At 39.9% G+C, this 18,844-nt stretch overlaps 1 protein-coding gene across 4 annotated transcripts in view; it reads right to left on the bottom strand.

The window, feature by feature from the left end:
* Positions 1-18,844, bottom strand: part of GPR89A (G protein-coupled receptor 89A) — a 68,597-nt gene that overhangs the window by 15,262 nt on the left and 34,491 nt on the right. For all 4 annotated transcript variants that reach the window (XM_063625934.1, XM_063625933.1, XM_063625936.1 and 1 more), the window contains 3 exons: positions 9,195-9,304; positions 6,900-6,988; positions 5,911-6,003 (listed from right to left, as the gene is read on the bottom strand). In XM_063625934.1, coding sequence (XP_063482004.1) covers positions 5,911-6,003; positions 6,900-6,988; positions 9,195-9,304 — 292 coding nt within the window. The remainder of the gene's footprint in view (positions 1-5,910; positions 6,004-6,899; positions 6,989-9,194; positions 9,305-18,844) is intronic.

Below are 18,844 nucleotides of genomic sequence, written 5' to 3'. Positions count from 1 at the left end.
CTGCTCCTGAACGACTCCTCCATAAATAATGAAATTAAGGCAGAAATCAAGAAGTTATTTGACACTATGAGAACAAAGAGACAACATACCAGAATCTCTGGGACACAGCTAAAGCAGTGTTAAGAGGGAAATAGATAGCACTAAATGCCCATATCAAAAAGCTAGAAAGATCTCAAATCGACACCCTAACATCACAACTAAAAGAACTAGAGAACCAAGAGCAAACAAACCCCAAAGCTAGCAGAATATAAGAAATAACCAAGGTCACAGCGGAACTGCAGGAGATAGAGACACGAAAAACCCTTCAAAAAAATCAACTAATCCAGGAGCCAGTTTTTTGAAAAGATCAATAAAATAGACCACTACCAGACTAATAAAGAAGAAAAGAAGAATCAAACAGACACAATAAAAAATGATAAAGGGGACATCACCACTGATTCCACAGAAATACAAATAACCATCAGAGAATACTATAAACACCTCTATGCAAATAAACTAGAAAGTCTAGAACAAATGGATAAATTCTTGGACACATACACCCTCCCAAAACTGAACCAGGAAGAAGTTGAATCCTTGAATAGACCCATAGGGAGTTCTGATTTGGGGCAGTAATAAGCCTACCATCCAAGGAAAGCCCAGGACCAGATGGATTTACAGCTGAATTCAGAGGTAAAGAGAGGAGCTGACACCATTTCTTCTGCAACTATTCCAAACAACATGAAAAAGAGGGACTCCTCCCTAACTCATTTTATGAGGCCAGCTCATTCTGATACCAAAATCTGGCAGAGATACAACAAAAAAAAGAAAACTTCAGGCCAATATCCCTGAAGAACACTGATGTGAAAATCCTCAATAAAATACTGGCAAACCAAATCCAGCAGCACATCAAAAAGCTCATCTACCATGATCAAGTCAGCTTCATCCCCAGTATGCAACACTGGTTCAACATACACAAATCAATAAATGTAATCCATCACATAAACAGAACCAATGACAAAAACCACATGATTATCTCAATAGACACAGAAAAGGCCTTTGATAAAATTCAACATCCCTTCATGCTAAAAACTCTCAATAAACTAGGTATTGATGGAACATACCTCAAAATAATAAGAGTGATTTATAATAAACCCACAGCCAATATCACACTGAACGGGCAAAAGCTGGAAGCATTCCCTTTGAAAACTGGCACAAGATAGGACGCCCTCTCTTACCACTCCTCCTCAACATAGTATTGGAAGTTCTGGCCAGGGTAATCAGGCAAGAGAAAGAAATAAAGGGTATTCAAATAGGAAGAGAGAAAGTCAAATTGTCTTTGTTTGCATATGACATAATCTTCTATCTAGAAAACCCCATCGTCTCAGCCCAAAAGCTACCTAAACTGATAAGCAACTTCAGCAAAGTCTCAGGATACAAAGTCAATATGCAAAAATCACAAGCATTCCTATACACCAACAACAGACAAGCAGAGAGCCAAATCATGAATGAACTCCCATTTACAATTGCTACAAAGAGAATACAATACCTAGGAATACAGCTAACAAGGGGAGTGAAGGACCTCTTCAACGAGAACTACAAACCACTGCTCAAGGAAATCAGAGAGGACACATACAAATGGAAAAACACTCCATGCTCCCAGAGAGGAAGAATCAATATCATGAAAATGGCCATACTGCCCAAAGTAATTTATAAATTCAGTGCTATTCCCATTAAACTACCATTGACATTCTTCCCAGAATTAGAAAAAAACTCTTTTAAAATTCAATATGGAAGCAAAAAAGAGCCCGTACAAGTCAAGACAACTGTAAGCAAAAAGAACAAAGCTAGAGGCATCATGCTACCTGACTTCAAACTATACTACAAGGTTACAGTAACCAAAACAGCATGGTACTGGTACAAAAACAGACACATAGACCAATGGAACAGAATAGAGAACTCAGAAATAAGACCACACATCTACAGCCATCTGATCTTTGACAAAACTGACAAAAACAAGCAATGGGGAAAGGATTCCCTATTTAATAAATGGTGCTGGGAAAACTGGCTAGCCATATGCAGAAAATTGAAACTGGAACCCTTCTTTACACCTTATACAAAAATTAACTCAAGATGGATTAAAGACTTAAATGTAAAACCCAAAACTATAAAAACCCTAGAAGAAAATCTAGGCAATACCATTCAGGACATGGCACAGGCAAAGGTTTCACAACAAAAATGTCAAAAGCAATTGCCACAAAAGCAAAAATTGACAAATGGGATCTAATTAAACTAAAGAGCTTCTGCACAGCTAAAGAAACTATCATCAGGGTGAATAGACAACCAACAGAATGGCAGAAAATTTTTGCAATCTATCCATCTGACAAAAGCCTAATATCCAGAATCTACAAGGAACTTAAACAAATTTACAAGAAAAAAATCAAACAACCCCACTAAAAAGTAAGCAAAGGACATGAACAGACAATTCTCAAAAGAAGACATTTATGCAGCCAACAAACATATGAAAAAAAGCTCAAGCTCAGTATCACTGATCATTAGAGAAATGCAAATCAAAACCACAATGAGCTACCATCTCACACCAGTCAGAATGGCAATTATTAAAAAGTCAAGAAACAACAGATGCTGGCGAGGCTACAGAGAAATAGGAACGCTTTTACACTGTTCGTGGGAATGTACATTAACTCAACCATTGTGGAAGACAGTGTGGTGATTCCTCAAAGACCTAGCACCAGAAATACCATTTGACCCAGCAATCCTATTACTGGGTATATACCCAAAGGAATATAAATCATTCCATTATAAAGATACATAAACATGTACGTCCACTGCAGCACTATTCACAATAGCAAAGACATGGAATCAACCCAAATGCCCATCAATGATAGACCGGATAAAGAAAATGTGGTACATATACACCATGGAATACCATGCTGCCATAAAAAGGAATGAGATCATGTCCTTTGCAGGGACATGGATGGAGCTGGAAGCCATCATCCTCATCAAACTATCGAAGGAACAGAAAACCAAATATCACATGTTCTCACTTACAAGTGGGAGCTGAACAATGTGAACACACAGACACAGGGAGGGGAACAACACAAACTGGGACCTGTCGAAGGCGGGGACGGGGAGGGAGAGCATCAGGGAAAATAGCTAATGGATGCTGGGCTTAATACCTAGGTGATGGGTTGATACATGCAGCAAATCACCATGGCACATACTTACCTATGTAACAAACTTGCACATCCTGCACATGTACCTCAGAACTTAAAATTTAAAAAAAAAATTGGCAAAAGATTTGAACAGATAATTCATCAAAAAAAATATGGGTGGGAAAAAAAGCACATGAAAAGATGCTCAATATCATTAGACATTAAGAAAATATAAATTAAAACCACAATGCACTATCACCTCATATCTATTAGAATGTCTAATATTAGTAAGACTGGCCATATAGAGTGTTGGTGAGGATGTGAACAACTGAAACTCATACACAGTGCAGGTGGAAGTGTAAATGATACAATTTCTTTGGAAAAGAGTTGGCTGTTTCTTCAAAAGTTAAACATTACTCTGCCATATGATCCAGACATTCCACTCCTAAGTGCCTACTCAAGAGAAAGACAGCACACGTCTATACACAAAACTGTATACAAATGTTCACAGCAACTTTATCTGTAATATCCCCAACCTGGAAACAACCAAATATTCATCATCAGATGAATGGACAAACAAAATTGTGGCACTTCCAAACCACGGAAACACTACTCAGCAATACAAAGGAATAAACTACTGATACAAATCATAACATGGATAAAATGTAAAATAATCATGCCGAGTAAAATAAGCCAGACAGAAAAAGGATACATACTGTAGGATTCTACTTACATAACATTCTAGAAAATACAAACTAATATATAATGAGAGAAAGCAGATTGGCAGTCGTCTGGGGACTAGAGGTGTGGGAGAGAGGCATTACAAAGGGACACCAGGAATCTCAGGAATCTCATGGCAGTGAAGGATGGATGTGTTCTCTGTCTTGACGGTGGTGATGGTTGTTGCATAGGTATATATGTACGTCAAAATGTACCCAGTTGTACATAAATATATGTTCGGTTTACATATCAGTTATACCCCAATAAACCTGTTAAAAAATGACATGCTGGCTGGGCGCGGTGGCTGACGGCTGTAATCCCAGCACTTTGGGAGGCTGAGGCAGGCGGATCACAAGGTCAGGAGATCGAGATCATCCTGGCCAAGATGGTGAAACCCCGTCTCTACTAAAAATACAAAAAATTAGCCGGGCATTGTGGCGCACACCTGTAGTCCCAGCTACTTGGGAGGCTAAGGCAGGGGAATCGCTTGAATCTGGAAGGTGGAGGGGTTGCAGTGAGCCGAGATCATGCCACTGCACTCCAGCCTGGGCGACAGAGAGAGACTCTGTCTTCACAAAAAAAAAAAAAAAAAAGACATGCTTCCCTAGGCCGGGTGTGATAGCTTATGCCTGTAGTCCCAGCATTTTGGGAGGCTGAGATGGGCAGATTGCCTGAGCTCAGGAGTTCGAAACCACCTTGGGCAACATGGTGAAAGCTCGTGTCTACCGAAATACAAAAAAGTTGGCCGGGCATGGTGGTGCGTGCTTGTAACCCCAGCTACTCGCGAGGCTGAGGCAGAAGAATTGCTTAAGCCCAGGAGGCAGAGGTTGCAGTGAGCCGAGATCACACCACTGCACTACAGCTTGGGTGACAGAGTGAAACTCCATCTAAAAAAAAAAAAAAAAAAAAAAAAAAAGACATGCTCCCCTAAAGGCTGCATCTTAGGAAAATACCTTTTAGTAGCTTTGCTAACTGAACATACTATTTTCATTCATTATCTCCCACTGAATGAATCCAGATTTTAAAATGTCATCTGGGTATTATTGACATCAATTTATTGTAACACTAGATCCTTTATATAACGAAAATCCTCATTCATCTACATTGATCAAAATTAACTAACAAACTGACAAAGCTCTTCTTTGCACAAACACAAACCCAGTAGGAAAGTCGTCAAACTAGGAAGTCAAATCGGCCTTTTCTGTAATCACATTGAAATCCATTAATACCTGAGTCAGAGGTAAAGACAAATACTGTACATAAAAAATATTAAGAGAAAACCACAAAAGAATTAGAGCTATATGTACAGCAAATGAATTTATCTATGGAAATACATTTTAGAATTTACTGTGAACTTAATTTTTTAGGTATACACATTATTAAAAAGGACAAGTAACTTCTGAGCTGAAGGTAGAAGTTATATATACAGTCATGTACTCATGGGTAACACAGAAAGCAGAATGCAAAATAAGAAATGTTCATATTCTATTTATATATAGAGAGAGATGCAGTCTCACTCTCTCCCCAGGCTGGAGTGCAGTGGCGTGATCTTAGCTCACTGCAACGTCCGCCTCTCGGGTTCAAGCGATTCTCCTGCCTCAGCCTCCTGAGTAGCTGGGATGGATTACAGGCGCCCACCACCACACCTGGCTAATTTTTGTATTTTTAGTAGAGATGGGGTTTCACCATGTTGGCTAGGCTGTTCTTGAACTCCTGACCTCAGGTGATATGCCTGTCTTGGCCTCCGAAAGTGCTGGGATTATAGGCATGAGCCACCGTACCCGGCCTCAATTTAGATATTTCATAAACTAAGGCCTTATTAACAATTTCTGACAGAAGAAAAATGCAACCTCCCTTATCTATGTAATCTAAAAAGGAGAGAGGATAACGAATGAAGCCCAGAGATGTGAAAGATCATGCTCTCTGTTGACTCAATCACATTTAGAATTTAGTTCAATATATCAGTCAAATCCACTCTTAGCTCCCTGCCACTACTAGGAAAAAACATCTAAACTCTGATAATTAAAAATAACATACTTACCATGAAAATTTTCCAAACACAGTAAATAGAGAAAAAGTAACCAAGAAAATTAAAATATTTCCCCTTGAAGGTTTTGGAGTATTCTATTCTCTCCTGGGGGAAAACAAACACAAAACATAGTTTTCAGCAAAATATAAATTTATATTCAACACAAGTATTCTTCTCTCTATGAATCACTGTTCAGGCTAAGTCAAAAAACCATACATTGTAATAATATTAAACTAATAACAGTAGTTGTGGCCAGCATTTACTGAATGCTTACTTTTAGCTAGAGACTGGGATAAACATCTTACATGCATTATCCATTTAATCTTCATAACAACTCTTATGAGATATGTTCTATTATCTTAATTTTACAGATGAGAAAATTGAGGCTTTGAGAGGTTCAATAACTTGCTCAAAGTCACACAGCTGGTGAGTAAGCTCAGGTTTATCTGTTTCCAAAGCCTATGTTAACCTCTATCCTATAAGGTTACTCCTGTAAAGTTATCCTCAAAAAGAATTAAAAGTTTGCAATCTTCACTAACAGATTTTGCATATTTAAATTATATTTTATTTTAGGTGTACATAGGAAAGTTACTTCTTACAGTTTCGACACTTATTGATCTGGATCCTTTAAAATAGGGCTAGGCCATCCATGGCAGATAGGTGTCTACTGCTCTTATAATATCACTAACTTATAAAGGAATAAAAGCTACCATCTTTATCCCAGGTTAGGAGGTGGTACATGCCACCTTCCTAAATGTTGAAAAGCCTCTTCTGACTATCCCACCAATTGGTACTATTGAGAGTGTTCCATTAAGGATTTTGCTAGTGATAGGAGCAATTTCATGAAAAGTGAAGATCTCTTATCCCTAATGCTTCATGGCTGATATTGAAGCTGTGAGGTATCTCTTGCTTGGCCACAGAGAAACCTAAAAAGCCATTTAGTCTTATTCTCTCTTTAATAATATTGGTAAAAACCACACTTCAGTTTCCTTGCTCTGTACCTTGGTAGCATATAGATCAGCTGTTTCCAGAAAAAGCTGCCTGCTTAGTTCTTCCAAAGCATCCACTTCCTGTTGAATAAGAGTAAGATCTGGCACAGAATGGGCATCAAGGTTTAAATCACATAGGAATTTCAAGAAATGGCAATGAGAAAGCATATACTTTTGGTTTTTCCTATAGTGGACTCCCGGAGTTGCCTATGTTCTCAATTTCCTGTTTCATAGCCAGCAGTGCTACTTCAGAGCAACTTTCCCAACCTCTGAGGTAGGTATGTAAAAGCTTCTCCATCAAGAGCATCACCACCAAACAATTACCACTCAGTTTCTCTTAAGTCAAGCGGCTCAAACAGATGGTTTCATTTGTTTTTTGATTTATCTAGTTAGATTAAGTTAAATGTAATGTTCAAGATTGTAAATAGTTACATAATAATAACTATAATAAAGCATAGCTTTCTCCTACATTATCTGAATATAATGTTAGAAAAGGGAACTAATACTCTACTGTGTTCTAATATAGGCTAGGATTTACAGACATTACCTTATTTCTTTTCAAACATTATCTTCTTTTATATCTTATCTTCATGGGATTGTCTTATGCCATGGTGTTATCCATTTTGCACATAAGGAAAGTGAAGCTCAGAGAGTTAAATAACTTGCTCAAAGTCACACAATTAATTGATAGAGATGCAAAGTCAGATCCTCTTTTCCTCCAAAGCCTGCTCTTTCCATTACACTATGTTATTTTCCAAAAACTCAATCAGGTAGAGTTATTATTCTCCCATTTAGAGAACAGGCGCTCAGGGAGGTTAAATAATCCTGATATGTTTGTTGACTCATCACTAATAGCTCAAACCCATATTATTGGCTTTTATGAACTTTTAAGTAATAAACACAGTAAATATAGCCCCTTCTAAAATAGAAGCACATACTTCAATCCAAATCCTCCCTCCTCTCTGATTTTTCCCACTATTACCCACATCAGTAAGTGCCCTTCAGTTCCTTCCTTAATAGTGGCTACTACTGGCATGGTTCAGGCCACCAAACAATATGGTTTAACTAGTTACATGTCTGTCTCTCCCATGATTAGAGGGTAAGCTCCTTGAGGAGAAAGGCTATACTCTATTCATTTTATTCCTTAGCACTCAGCCTGGAAATAGTAGATACGAAATAAACGTTTCTTGATTAAATAAATCTAAATTAATCCTTTTTCTTTCTCTTCCACAATCATCGTGCCTTTCTTTGATCTTATTCTTATCTTCATTTGACACCAGGACATAAATCACAATTTGTAGCAAGAATAGACATCCTTCTCTAATTGAGGCAAAAGGGAATTTGTATTTCCCTGGGACAGAGAAGGAAACAGGGGTATGCTATCTCATGCTTAGTTCCCCAAAGTTTTGACCTAATAGCACCAGAGCCACACAGAAATTTGGTTACATAATTTGGGAAGTAGTTCAACATCATAACCAGTCAGGAAAGAACAATTTATTAATCTATTAATCAACTCTCCTTTATTCTTTCTTTTTTATTTTGAGACAGGGTCTAGCTCTGTTGCCTAGGCAGGTGTTCAGTGGCATGATCTGGGCTCACTGCTACCTCAGCCTACCAAGTTCAAACAATCCTCCCACCTCAGCCTCCTGAGTAGCTGGGACTACAGGCACATGCCACTAGGCCTGGCTAATTTTTGTATTTTTGGTAGAGATGAGGTTTTGCCATGTTGCCGAGGCTCGTCTTGAACTCCTGGGTTCAAGTGATCTGCCCACGTCGGCCTTGCAAAGTACTAGGATTACAGGGATGAGCCACTGCGCCCAGCCTGTCCTTGATTCTTTAAACCAAAATGTCGCTGGAGAAGCAGAGCTACTTAAAATTTGTTTAGGAATACTAATTACTTTAGAAATGGGCCATTTATTTTAGGTAGCCATTATGCTTTATGGTGGTTTTTCAGAGTTGAGAAACGTAATAGTGTAGTGGAAAGAACAATGAAGAGGAGACCACGGTTATGTTTCTAGCTTTGCCACAAACCACTGTGTGACTTAACCTCTCTGGGTCTATTTTCTCATCTGTAAAATGGAAAGACTGACTTTTTAGGACCGCTTCAGCTCAAAGACAATGATTTTATGATCTTGTGCAGGTGTTGGAAAGATGACTGTACACACGGTATTTCCTAAGCCTAGCTCTTAGGAGTTTGGACTCTGATGTAGTTAGGTACCTTAGAAGGGACTATCCCAATACTACTTTTTTTCTTTTGCTCTTGGTCCAGAGTTGAGAAAAAGAATCAAGCAGAGGGACAAAGGATACTTTCACTTCCTGGTGCTGAAGTGGTAACACTTTTTATCATTCCCCAGAAACCTGATGGTTTGTTATGCACTTCCCCCTTCTGGAACATTGTTCTCCGTGCCATTGCCATCCTGAAATGAAAGAAAATACAAAGCCTCAGCAAGCAAGCGTGGACCCTCACAGTCTAGTTCCATCCACTTTCCAGTCTCACAACTGCCTCTCATGTACTGAGCTGTTTATGTAAGGATATTGATTCTGGAGTCCTACTTTTCTACTACTTACAACTGAAGGGAAACTATGTGGAAGCAATGTGGCCTGGGTGAAGAAGCATAGAATTTGGGCTAGGCAATATATCTGAGGACTGGCTCTGCTACTTGGAAGCTGGGAGGGCTTAGAGTTTTCATCTCCTCATCTCTGGATGGTTGTGAAGATAAATGAAATAATATATATGAATTCATGTTGTCAACTATAAGGTGCTATACATAGTTTAATTACTACAGTTACCATTTAAAGACAAAACAAAACAGCTAACATACCTGGCTGGGCGTGGTGGCTCACTCCTGTAATCCCAGCACTTTGGGAGGCCGAGGCAGGTGGATCACCTGAGGTTGGGAGTTCAAGACCAGCATGGGCAACATGGTGAAACCCCGTCTCTACTAAAAATACAAAAATTAGCTGGGTGTGGTGACCCATGTCTGTAATCCCAGCTACTTGGGAGGCTAAGGCAGGAGAATCACTTGAACCTAGGAGGCAGAGGTTGCAGTGAGCTGAGATCACGCCACTGCATGCCAGCCTGGGTGACAGAGTGAGACTCCATCTCAAAAACAAAACAAAAACAAACAAACAAAAAAAACCAGCTAACATACCTAACTAAAGGACCAAATACAGAGTTAGGAAAGCAATACATATTTTCTTCCTTCTTTTTCAAAGGCAGACAAAAGGAAAAAAAAAATAGCAAAATTGCATAAACCTGTCCCCTTCTAAAATATCAGCCTCTAAGTCCAGTACCCTCACCTTCTGTAATCTGTCCTATGGCTGAATAAATCAACAGGAAACCTACCACTCCTTGTCCTCTCAGTCTGTGGAGGACCGACTAGTACAGTGGTAGCTGCTAGCATGTCCCAGTTCACCACAAAGGTATTAACAGGGTCCTAGTGAGGATCAAAAAAAAGATCATTTGTACATAATTGATTTAAAGGGTTTAATGGGCCAAGGCCTACAGGCATAAAATGAACTAGGATGAGTCTAATAAAAATAGAGTAGCAGGACCAAAGAAAAATGTAACTCAAGGTGGATATTTTTGGAAGGCAAAAGATAAAAACGGTGAAGAGCAAGAAGTAGCATTGGTATTTATGCCTGGGACTAATACAAATAGTACCAATGGTACCAAAGATCAAATGATATTTCTATGGGTGAAATTTTTTGAGCCATTAGCTAAAATGATATTAGCAAGAAAGAATGTCAGCCGTGTTGACTTAACTGTTTCCTTTTGAAAATGACCTTTGCCTGGATACTGAGTGAATGAAACACAGCTCTTTTAGCTCTTTCTGCCTTTCTTCTAACTACACATCTACTATCACTCACCATTTTGGGAAGATGTAATAAACAACCAAGAAGAGGCTCAGACCTAGGGAGATTCTGACTTGTAAGATTAAGGCTTAGTAATTCTAGGTTTTTATATTTTCATAGTTGAAAAAGCTAGAACACATACACAAAGAAGGCAAGGGTTCCATTCCACTCATTTAATAGTTCATTTCAGCTTAACATGCAGGATTAAAGGAGGCAGTTGTGAGAGAGGAAGCACAGAGCTCATTTCTATTGTCCTTATTTTCAGTGTCTACAATACAACAAACACTAATGACTGGCTGTGGAGTGGAATCAATTGAATATGTAAAGGTGATTGACACTGTGCTGTGGTCTGTAATAGGCAAAGAAGTGTAATCACAAGAAGTGAAAGTTAGAGGCACATAGACAAGCATGGCCTTGTTTTAAACAATTCACTTTTACTTTCAATTGTATCAAGAATCTATTAATTCTAAACCAATTTTGCTCTTATCAAATAAGTTGTAGATGAAAAAGAAATGATCATATATTTAAGAAGGTAACAATATTAAACCTTCTGAAATGTGAAAAGGAATTTAAAAACCCCCCAACAATATGAGGTACTATAGAATTAGATCACCTCCATCTTCAACTTTTCTTTCCTATCATCATCACTATTGCCTCTTTATAACAAGGGTAGCTTACAAGGAATTATCTATTTGTTATTAGCCCAATGTCATTTAAAAGTTCCTAATATGGAAAAACATACGCACTTGGCTGAGGTTTGGTGGTAGTGTACTACAGAAGAAGCTAAAAAATGTCTATTGAGGTTTAAATGTCAGGCAACTACTTTCTGGTGTCTGCTATTTCTAGTAGGAAGTCAGCCATTACTTTTTTTCAGTTAAACTTTTTGAAATAATTGTAGATTCAAAATGCAGTTTTGAGAAAAAATACAGAGATTCCATGTACCCTTTACCCATATTTCCTCAATTGAAACATCTTGCGAAACTCTAGTACAACCAGGATACTGACATTGATAGAGTCACAATACAGCACATTTCCATCACTACAAGGATCTGTCAGGGTGCACCTGTATAGCTTACCTCCCTCCCACCTCCAATTCCTTAATTCCGGCAACCACGAATCTGTTCTCCATTTCTGTATTTTTATCATTTCAAAAATGTATATATAACTAGAATCATATGGTATATATTCTTTGGGGATTCTTTTTTCACTCAGAATAATTTTCTAGAGATTCATCCACGTTGTTGCGTATATCAATAGCTTGTTCATTTTTCCTGCTAAGTAGTATTCCATGGCATGAATGTACCACAGTTTGTTTAACCATTCACCCATTGAAGGATATCTCATTTATTTCCAGTTTTGGGGCTACTATGAATAAAGCTGCTATAAACATTCAAGCACAGATTTTTTGTGTGAACATAAATCTTCATTTCTCTGGATAAATGCCCAGGAGTGCAATTGTTGGGGTGTGGTAACTGCATGTTTAGCTTTTAAAGAAAGAGCTAAACTGTGTTCCAGAGGGACTGTACCATTCTACATGGATGCCAGCAACGTATGAGTGATCCAGTTGCTCTGCATTCTTATTAGTATTTGGTGTTGTCACTAATTTTTATTTTAGCCATTCTGATAGGTGTGTAGTGATATCTCGATGTAGTTTTAATGGCATGTCCATAATGGCTAACAACTTTGAACACCTTTTCATGTGGCTAACTGCATTTTTTTTAAATGTAAGCTTTGAATGCTTTTTATTCTAGATACTAGTGCTTTCTCAAATAAGTGGTTTGCAAATATTTTCTCCCAGTAGGTAGCTTATCTTTTCATCCTCTTGTTGTCTTTTTTTTTTTTTTTTTTAAGAAGGAGTCTTGCTCTGTCGCCCAGGCTAGAGTGCAGTGGCTCCATCTTGGCTCACTGCAACCTCCGCCTCCTAGGTTCAAGCCATTTTCCTCAGCCTCCCGAGTAGTTGGGATTACAGGTGCTCGCCACCACGCCTGGCTAATTATTGTATTTTTAGTAGAGATGGAGTTTCACCATCTTGGTCAGGCTGGTCATGAACTTCTGACCTTGTGATCCACCCACTCTGGCCTCCCAGTGCTGGGATTACAGGCGTCAGCCACCGCACTCGGCCTTAACAGTCTTTTACAGAGCAAATGTGTTAAATTTTGATGGAGCCCAATTTATCCATTTTTCCTTTTACGGATTTTATTTTTGGTATCAAGAACTTTTTGTCTAGCCCTTGATTCCAAAGATTCTCTCCTGTTTTTTTTTTTCTGAAAGTTTTAATAGTTTTACATTTTAGTCTATTATCTGTTTTAATTTTTTTTTTTTTTGAGACAGAGTCTCACTCTGTCACCCAGGCTGGAGAGCAATGGCGGATCTCGGCTCACTGCAGCCTCCACCTCCTGGGTTCAGCAATTCTCCTGCCTCAGCCTCCCCAGTAGCTGGGATTACAGGCGCTCACCACCACACCCAGCTAATTTTTTGTATTTTTAGTAGAGAAGGGGTTTCACCATGTTCGCCGGGCTAGTCTTGAACTCCTGACCTTAAGTGATCTGTCTGCCTCGGCCTCCCAAAGTGCTGGGATTACAGGCGTGAGCCACTGCGCCCGGCCTGTTTTAATTTTATATAAGGTGTAAGACTTAGATTTAGATTCATTTTTTAAACCTATGGATGCCTAAATGCTCTAGCACCATTTGGTGAAAGCCTATCTTTCCTCCACTGAACTGCTTTTGCATCTTTGTCAAAAATTAGCTGGGTGTATTTCTTTCTTTCTTTTTCTTTTTTTTTTTTTTTTTGAGATGGAGTTTTGCTCTGTCGCCCAGGCTGGAGGGCAGGGGAGCAATCTCAGCTCACTGCAACCTCCGCCTCCTGGATTCAAGCAATTCTCCTGTATCCACCTCCCAAGTAGCTGTGACTACAGGCGCATGCCACCATGTCCAGCTAATTTTGTATTTTTAGTAGAGAGGGGGTTTCGCCATATTGGTCAGGATGGTCTCAAACCCCTGACCTCAGGTGATCTACCTGCCTCAGCCTCCCAAAGTATTGGGATTACAGACATGAGCCACCGTGCCTGGCCATGTGTCAGTATTTCTGGGTTCTCTTTTCTGTTCCAGTGATCTATGTCTACCAGTATCACAATCTTGATTACTGTAGCTATATAATATGTTTTAAGATCAGGTAGAGGAATTCCTCTCATACTGTTCTTTTTAAACATTGTATTAACTATTCTAGTTATTTTGCCTTTCTGTACAAATTTTAGAATAATTTTGTGTATATCTACAAATAAATCTTGCTGGGATTTTGAAATGAGTAACATTAAATTTGTATACCAATTTGGGGAGAATTAACATCATTACTATTCAAGTCTTCCAATCTATTAACATGGTTTATTTATATCTTCTTTGATTTTTTCACTAGTTTTATAATTTTCAGCAAACAAGTCCTATCTTCACGTTTTGTTAGACTTCTACCTAAGTATTTCATTTTGTGAGTGATTGTAAGTAGTGTATTTAAACATTTGACTTTCATATGTCCATTGCTAGCTTATAGAAAGACAATTGATTCAAAAAAATTTGATTTTCGAGTTGGGGTCTTGTTACATTGCTCTCAGGCTGCATTCAAACTCCTGGGCTCAAACAATCCTCTCGCTTTAGCCTCTTGAGTAGCTGGTCAAGCACATTCACCGCTGCTCCTGGCTACAACTGATTTTTATATGTTCATTTCGTATTCTACAATGTTGTTGAATAACCATTACTTTTTTTTTCCATTGTTGCCCTGTATGTATCATTTTCCCCTTGCTGCTTTCAGGATTTTCTCTTTACTTTTGCCTTTTAGCAGTTTCACTATATATACACATAGGTGTAGTTTTCTTATGTTTTGGGCTGGTATTTCTTTAAATGCTTTTTCTGCCCCTTTCCTTTTCTTTAGAACTCCAACCACAAGAATGTTGGACTGCTTGATATTGTCTCCTACTGAGACTTTTGTTGATTTTTCTTCAATCTTTTTTAAAAAAATTTATTATGTTTTTCTTCTTTTTGAGACAGAGTCTCGCTGTCACCTGGGGTGGGGTGCAGAGGCGCGATTGCAGCTCACTGCAACTTCCGCTGCCCTGGTTCAAGCCATTCTCCTGCCTCCACCTCCTGAGTAGCTGGGACTACAGGCTCCCACCACCACACCCGGCTAATTTTTTTAGTATTTTTGGTAGAGACGGGGTTTCGCCATGTTGGCCAGGCCTCAAGTGATCCGCCTGCCTTGGCCTCCCAAAGTGCTGGGATTACCTGGCCATTTTTCTTCAATCTTTTATCTCTCTATTCTTCAGATTAATTTCTATTAATCTATCTCAATTTTTATTTTTATGTTTTGAGACAGAGTCTCGCTCTGTCAACCGAGCTGGAGTGCAGTGGCATGGTCTCAACTCACTACACTCACTACAACCTTGCCTCCTGGGTTCAAGTGATTGTCCTGCCTCAGCTTCCCAGGTAGCTGGCACTACAGGCATGTGCGACCATGGCCGGCTACGTTTTGTATTTTTGGTACAGACAGGGTTTCACTATGTTGGTCAGGTTGGTCTCAAACTCCTGATCTCAGGTGTCCAACCACCTCGGCCTCCCAAAGTGCTGGGATTACAGGTGTGAGCCACCATGACCGGCCTGAATTATTATGGATCTGATTCTTCTGTCATCTCAATTCTCCTGTTAAGCCCACCTAGTAAAATTTTTATTTCTGTTACCGTAGTTTTCAGTCTTTGGATTTCTATTTTGTCGTCTTTTAAAAGTTTCCATTTCTTTGTTGGGATTCTCTCTTTTCACTTGTATCATGCTTTCCTTCACTTTTTTGAATATATTCGTAATGGTTACTTTCAAGTATTTGTTAAATGTGTAATCTGGATCCACTTGGAGTTAGTATCTATTGGCTGCTTTTTATCTTGAACATTGGTCATATGGTCTCGTTTCTTTACATGTCTAGCAAGTTTTGGCTGAAGGTAATATGTTGTAGTGACTTTGGAATCTGTTTCGTTTTTCTGAGAATTGTTAACTTTTTTGGTACTAGTAAGCAGATAATTTACTTAGACTCAAACTGTGAAATCTGTCATACCTGCAGCAGCTAATGTTTCTGCTCAGTTGCTTGGTTTCTAGCTTCTCCTTTTTAGCCCAACTCCCTGATAGTCTCCACTGAGCTTGAGCTTGTGTAGGGTAGTGGTAGTCTGGACAGATTCTATAGTCATATTTTAGGGCTTATCCTCTCTGTGGATCTTTTGCTTCTAGGAATCTCTCCTAAATTTTCAACTGCTTTACCAGTCCTGAGTTCTACCCTCTGACACCTCAAGTCAGAAAGGCTTTCACTTTCTGTCATCCAAGCTGTGTGTCCAACCTGCACATAGCTCAGAAAATGCACTCAATCAAAGGCACAGCGAAGATGGCTGAATAGGAACAGCTCCGGTCTACAGCTCCCAGCGTGAGCGGCACAGAAGACGGGTGATTTCTGCATTTCCGTTTGAGGTACTGGGTTCATCTCACTAGGGAGTGCCAAACAGTGGGTGCAGGACAGTTGGTGCAGCACACTGTGCGCGAGCCTAAGCAGGGCGAGGCATTGCCTCACTCGGGAAGCGCAAGGCGTCAGGGAGTTCCCTTTCCTAGTCAAAGAAAGGGGTAACAGATGGCACCTGGAAAATCGGGTCAGTCCCACCCTAATACTGCGCTTTTCCAAAAGGCTTGGAAAATGGCACACCAGGAGATTGTGTCCCTCACCTGGCTCGGAGGGTCCTATGCCCACGGAATCTCCCTGATTGCTAGCACAGCAGTCTGAGATCAAACTGCAAGGCAGCAGTGAGGCTGGGGGAGGGGTGCCCGCCACTGCCCAGGCTTGCTTAGGTAAACAAAGCAGCCAGGAAGCTCGAACTGGGTGGAGCCCACCACAGCTCAAGGAGGCCTGCCTGCCTCTGTAGGCTCCACCTCTGGGGGCAGGGCACAGACAAATAAAAATTCAGCAGGAACCTCTGCAGACTTTAATGTCCCTGTCTGACAGCTTTGAAGAGAGTAGTGGTTCTCCCAGCAGGCAGCTGGAGATCTGAGAACGGACAGACTGCCTCTTAAAGTGGGTCCCTGACCCCTGAGCAGCCTAACTGGGAGGCACCCCCCAGTAGGGACAGACTGACACCTCACTCGGCCAGGTACTCCTCTGAGACAAAACTTCCAGAGGTACTATCAGACAGCTGAATTTGTGGTCTCACGAAAATCCACTGTTTTGCAGCCACCGCTGCTGACACTCAGCCAAACAGGGTCTGGAGTGGACCTCTAGCAAACTCCAACAGACCTGCAGCTGAGGGTCCTGTCTGGTAGAAGGAAAACTAACAAACAGAAAGGACATCCACACCAAAAACCCATCTGTACATCACCATCATCAAAGACGAAAAGTAGATAAAACCACAAAGATGGGGAAAAAACAGAGCAGAAAAACTGGAAACTCTAAAAAGCAGAGCACCTCTCCTCCTCCAAAGGATCGCAGCTCCTCACCAGCAACGGAACAAAGCTGGATGGAGAATGACTTTGACGAGTTGAGAGAAGAAGGCTTCAGACAATCAAACTACTCCGAGCTACGGGAGGAAATTCAAAACGATACCAAAGAAGTTAAAAACTTTGAAAAAAAATTAGATGAATGGATAACCAGAATAACCAATGGAGGGAAGGGCTTAAAGGAGCTGATGGAGCTGAAAGCCAAGATTCGAGAACTACGCGAAGATTGCAGAAGCCTCAGGAGCTGATGCGATCAACTGGAAGAAAGGGTATCAGTGATGGAAGATGAAATGAATGAAATGAAGCGAGAAGGGAAGTTTAGAGAAAAAAGAATAAAAAGAAATGAACAAAGCCTCCAAGAAATTTGGGACTATGTGAAAAGACCAAATCTACGTCTGATTGGTGTACCCGAAAATGACGGGGAGAATGGAACCAAGCTGGAAAACACTCTGCAAGATATTATCCAGGAGAACTTCCCCAATCTTGCAAGGCAGGCCAACATTCAGACTCAGGAAATACAGAGAATGCCACAAAGATACTCCTCGAGAAGAGCAACTCCAAGACACATAAGTGTCAGATTCACCAAAGTTGAAATGAAGGAAAAAATGTTAAGGGCGGCCAGAGAGAAAGGTCGGGTTACCCACAAAGGGAAACCCACCAGACTAACAGCTGATCTCTCGGCAGAAACTCTACAAGCCAGAAGAGAGTGGGGGCCGATATTCAACATTCTTAAAGAAAAGAATTTTCAACCCAGAATTTCATATCCAGCCAAACTAAGCTTCATAAGTGAAGGAGAAATAAAATACTTTACAGACAAGCAAATGCTGAGTGATTTTGTCACCACCAGGCCTGCCCTAAAAGAGCTCCTGAAGGAAGCACTAAACATGGAAAGGAACAACTGGTACCAGCCACTGCAAAAACATGCCAAATTGTAAAGACCATCGAGGCTAGGAAGAAACTGCATCAACTAACGAGCAAAATAACCAACTAACATCATAATGACAGGATCAAATTCACACATAACAATATTAACTTTAAATGTAAATGGGCTAAATGCTCCAATTAAAAGACACAGACTGGCAAATTGGATAAGGAGTCAAGACCCATCAGTGTGCTGTATTCAGGAAACCCATCTCACGTGCAGAGACACACATAGACTCAAAATAAAGGGATGGAGGAAGCTCTATCAAGCAAATGGAAAACAAAAAAAGGCAGTGGTTACAATCCTAGTCTCTGATAAAATAGACTTTAAACCAACAAAGATCAAAAGAGACAAAGAAGGCCATTACATAATGGTAAAGGGATCAATTCAACAAGAAGAGCTAACTATCCTAAATATATATGCACCCAACACAGGAGCACCCAGATGCATAAAGCAAGTCCTGAGTGACCTAAAAAGGGACTTAAACTCCCACACAATAATAATGGGAGATTTTAACACCCCACTGTCAACATTAGACAGATCAACGGGACAGAAAGTTAACAAGGATATCCAGGAATTGAACTCAGCTCTGCACAAAGTGGACCTAATAGACATCTACAGAACTCTCCACCCCAAATCAACAGAATATACATTTTTTTCAGCACCACACCACA

This window comes from Symphalangus syndactylus, chromosome 12, assembly GCF_028878055.3.
Source record: "Symphalangus syndactylus isolate Jambi chromosome 12, NHGRI_mSymSyn1-v2.1_pri, whole genome shotgun sequence".
Classification (NCBI taxonomy): Eukaryota; Metazoa; Chordata; class Mammalia; order Primates; family Hylobatidae; genus Symphalangus; species Symphalangus syndactylus.
The sequence above is the reverse complement of the archived record's forward strand: the minus strand, read 5'-3'. Positions and strand labels throughout refer to the sequence as shown.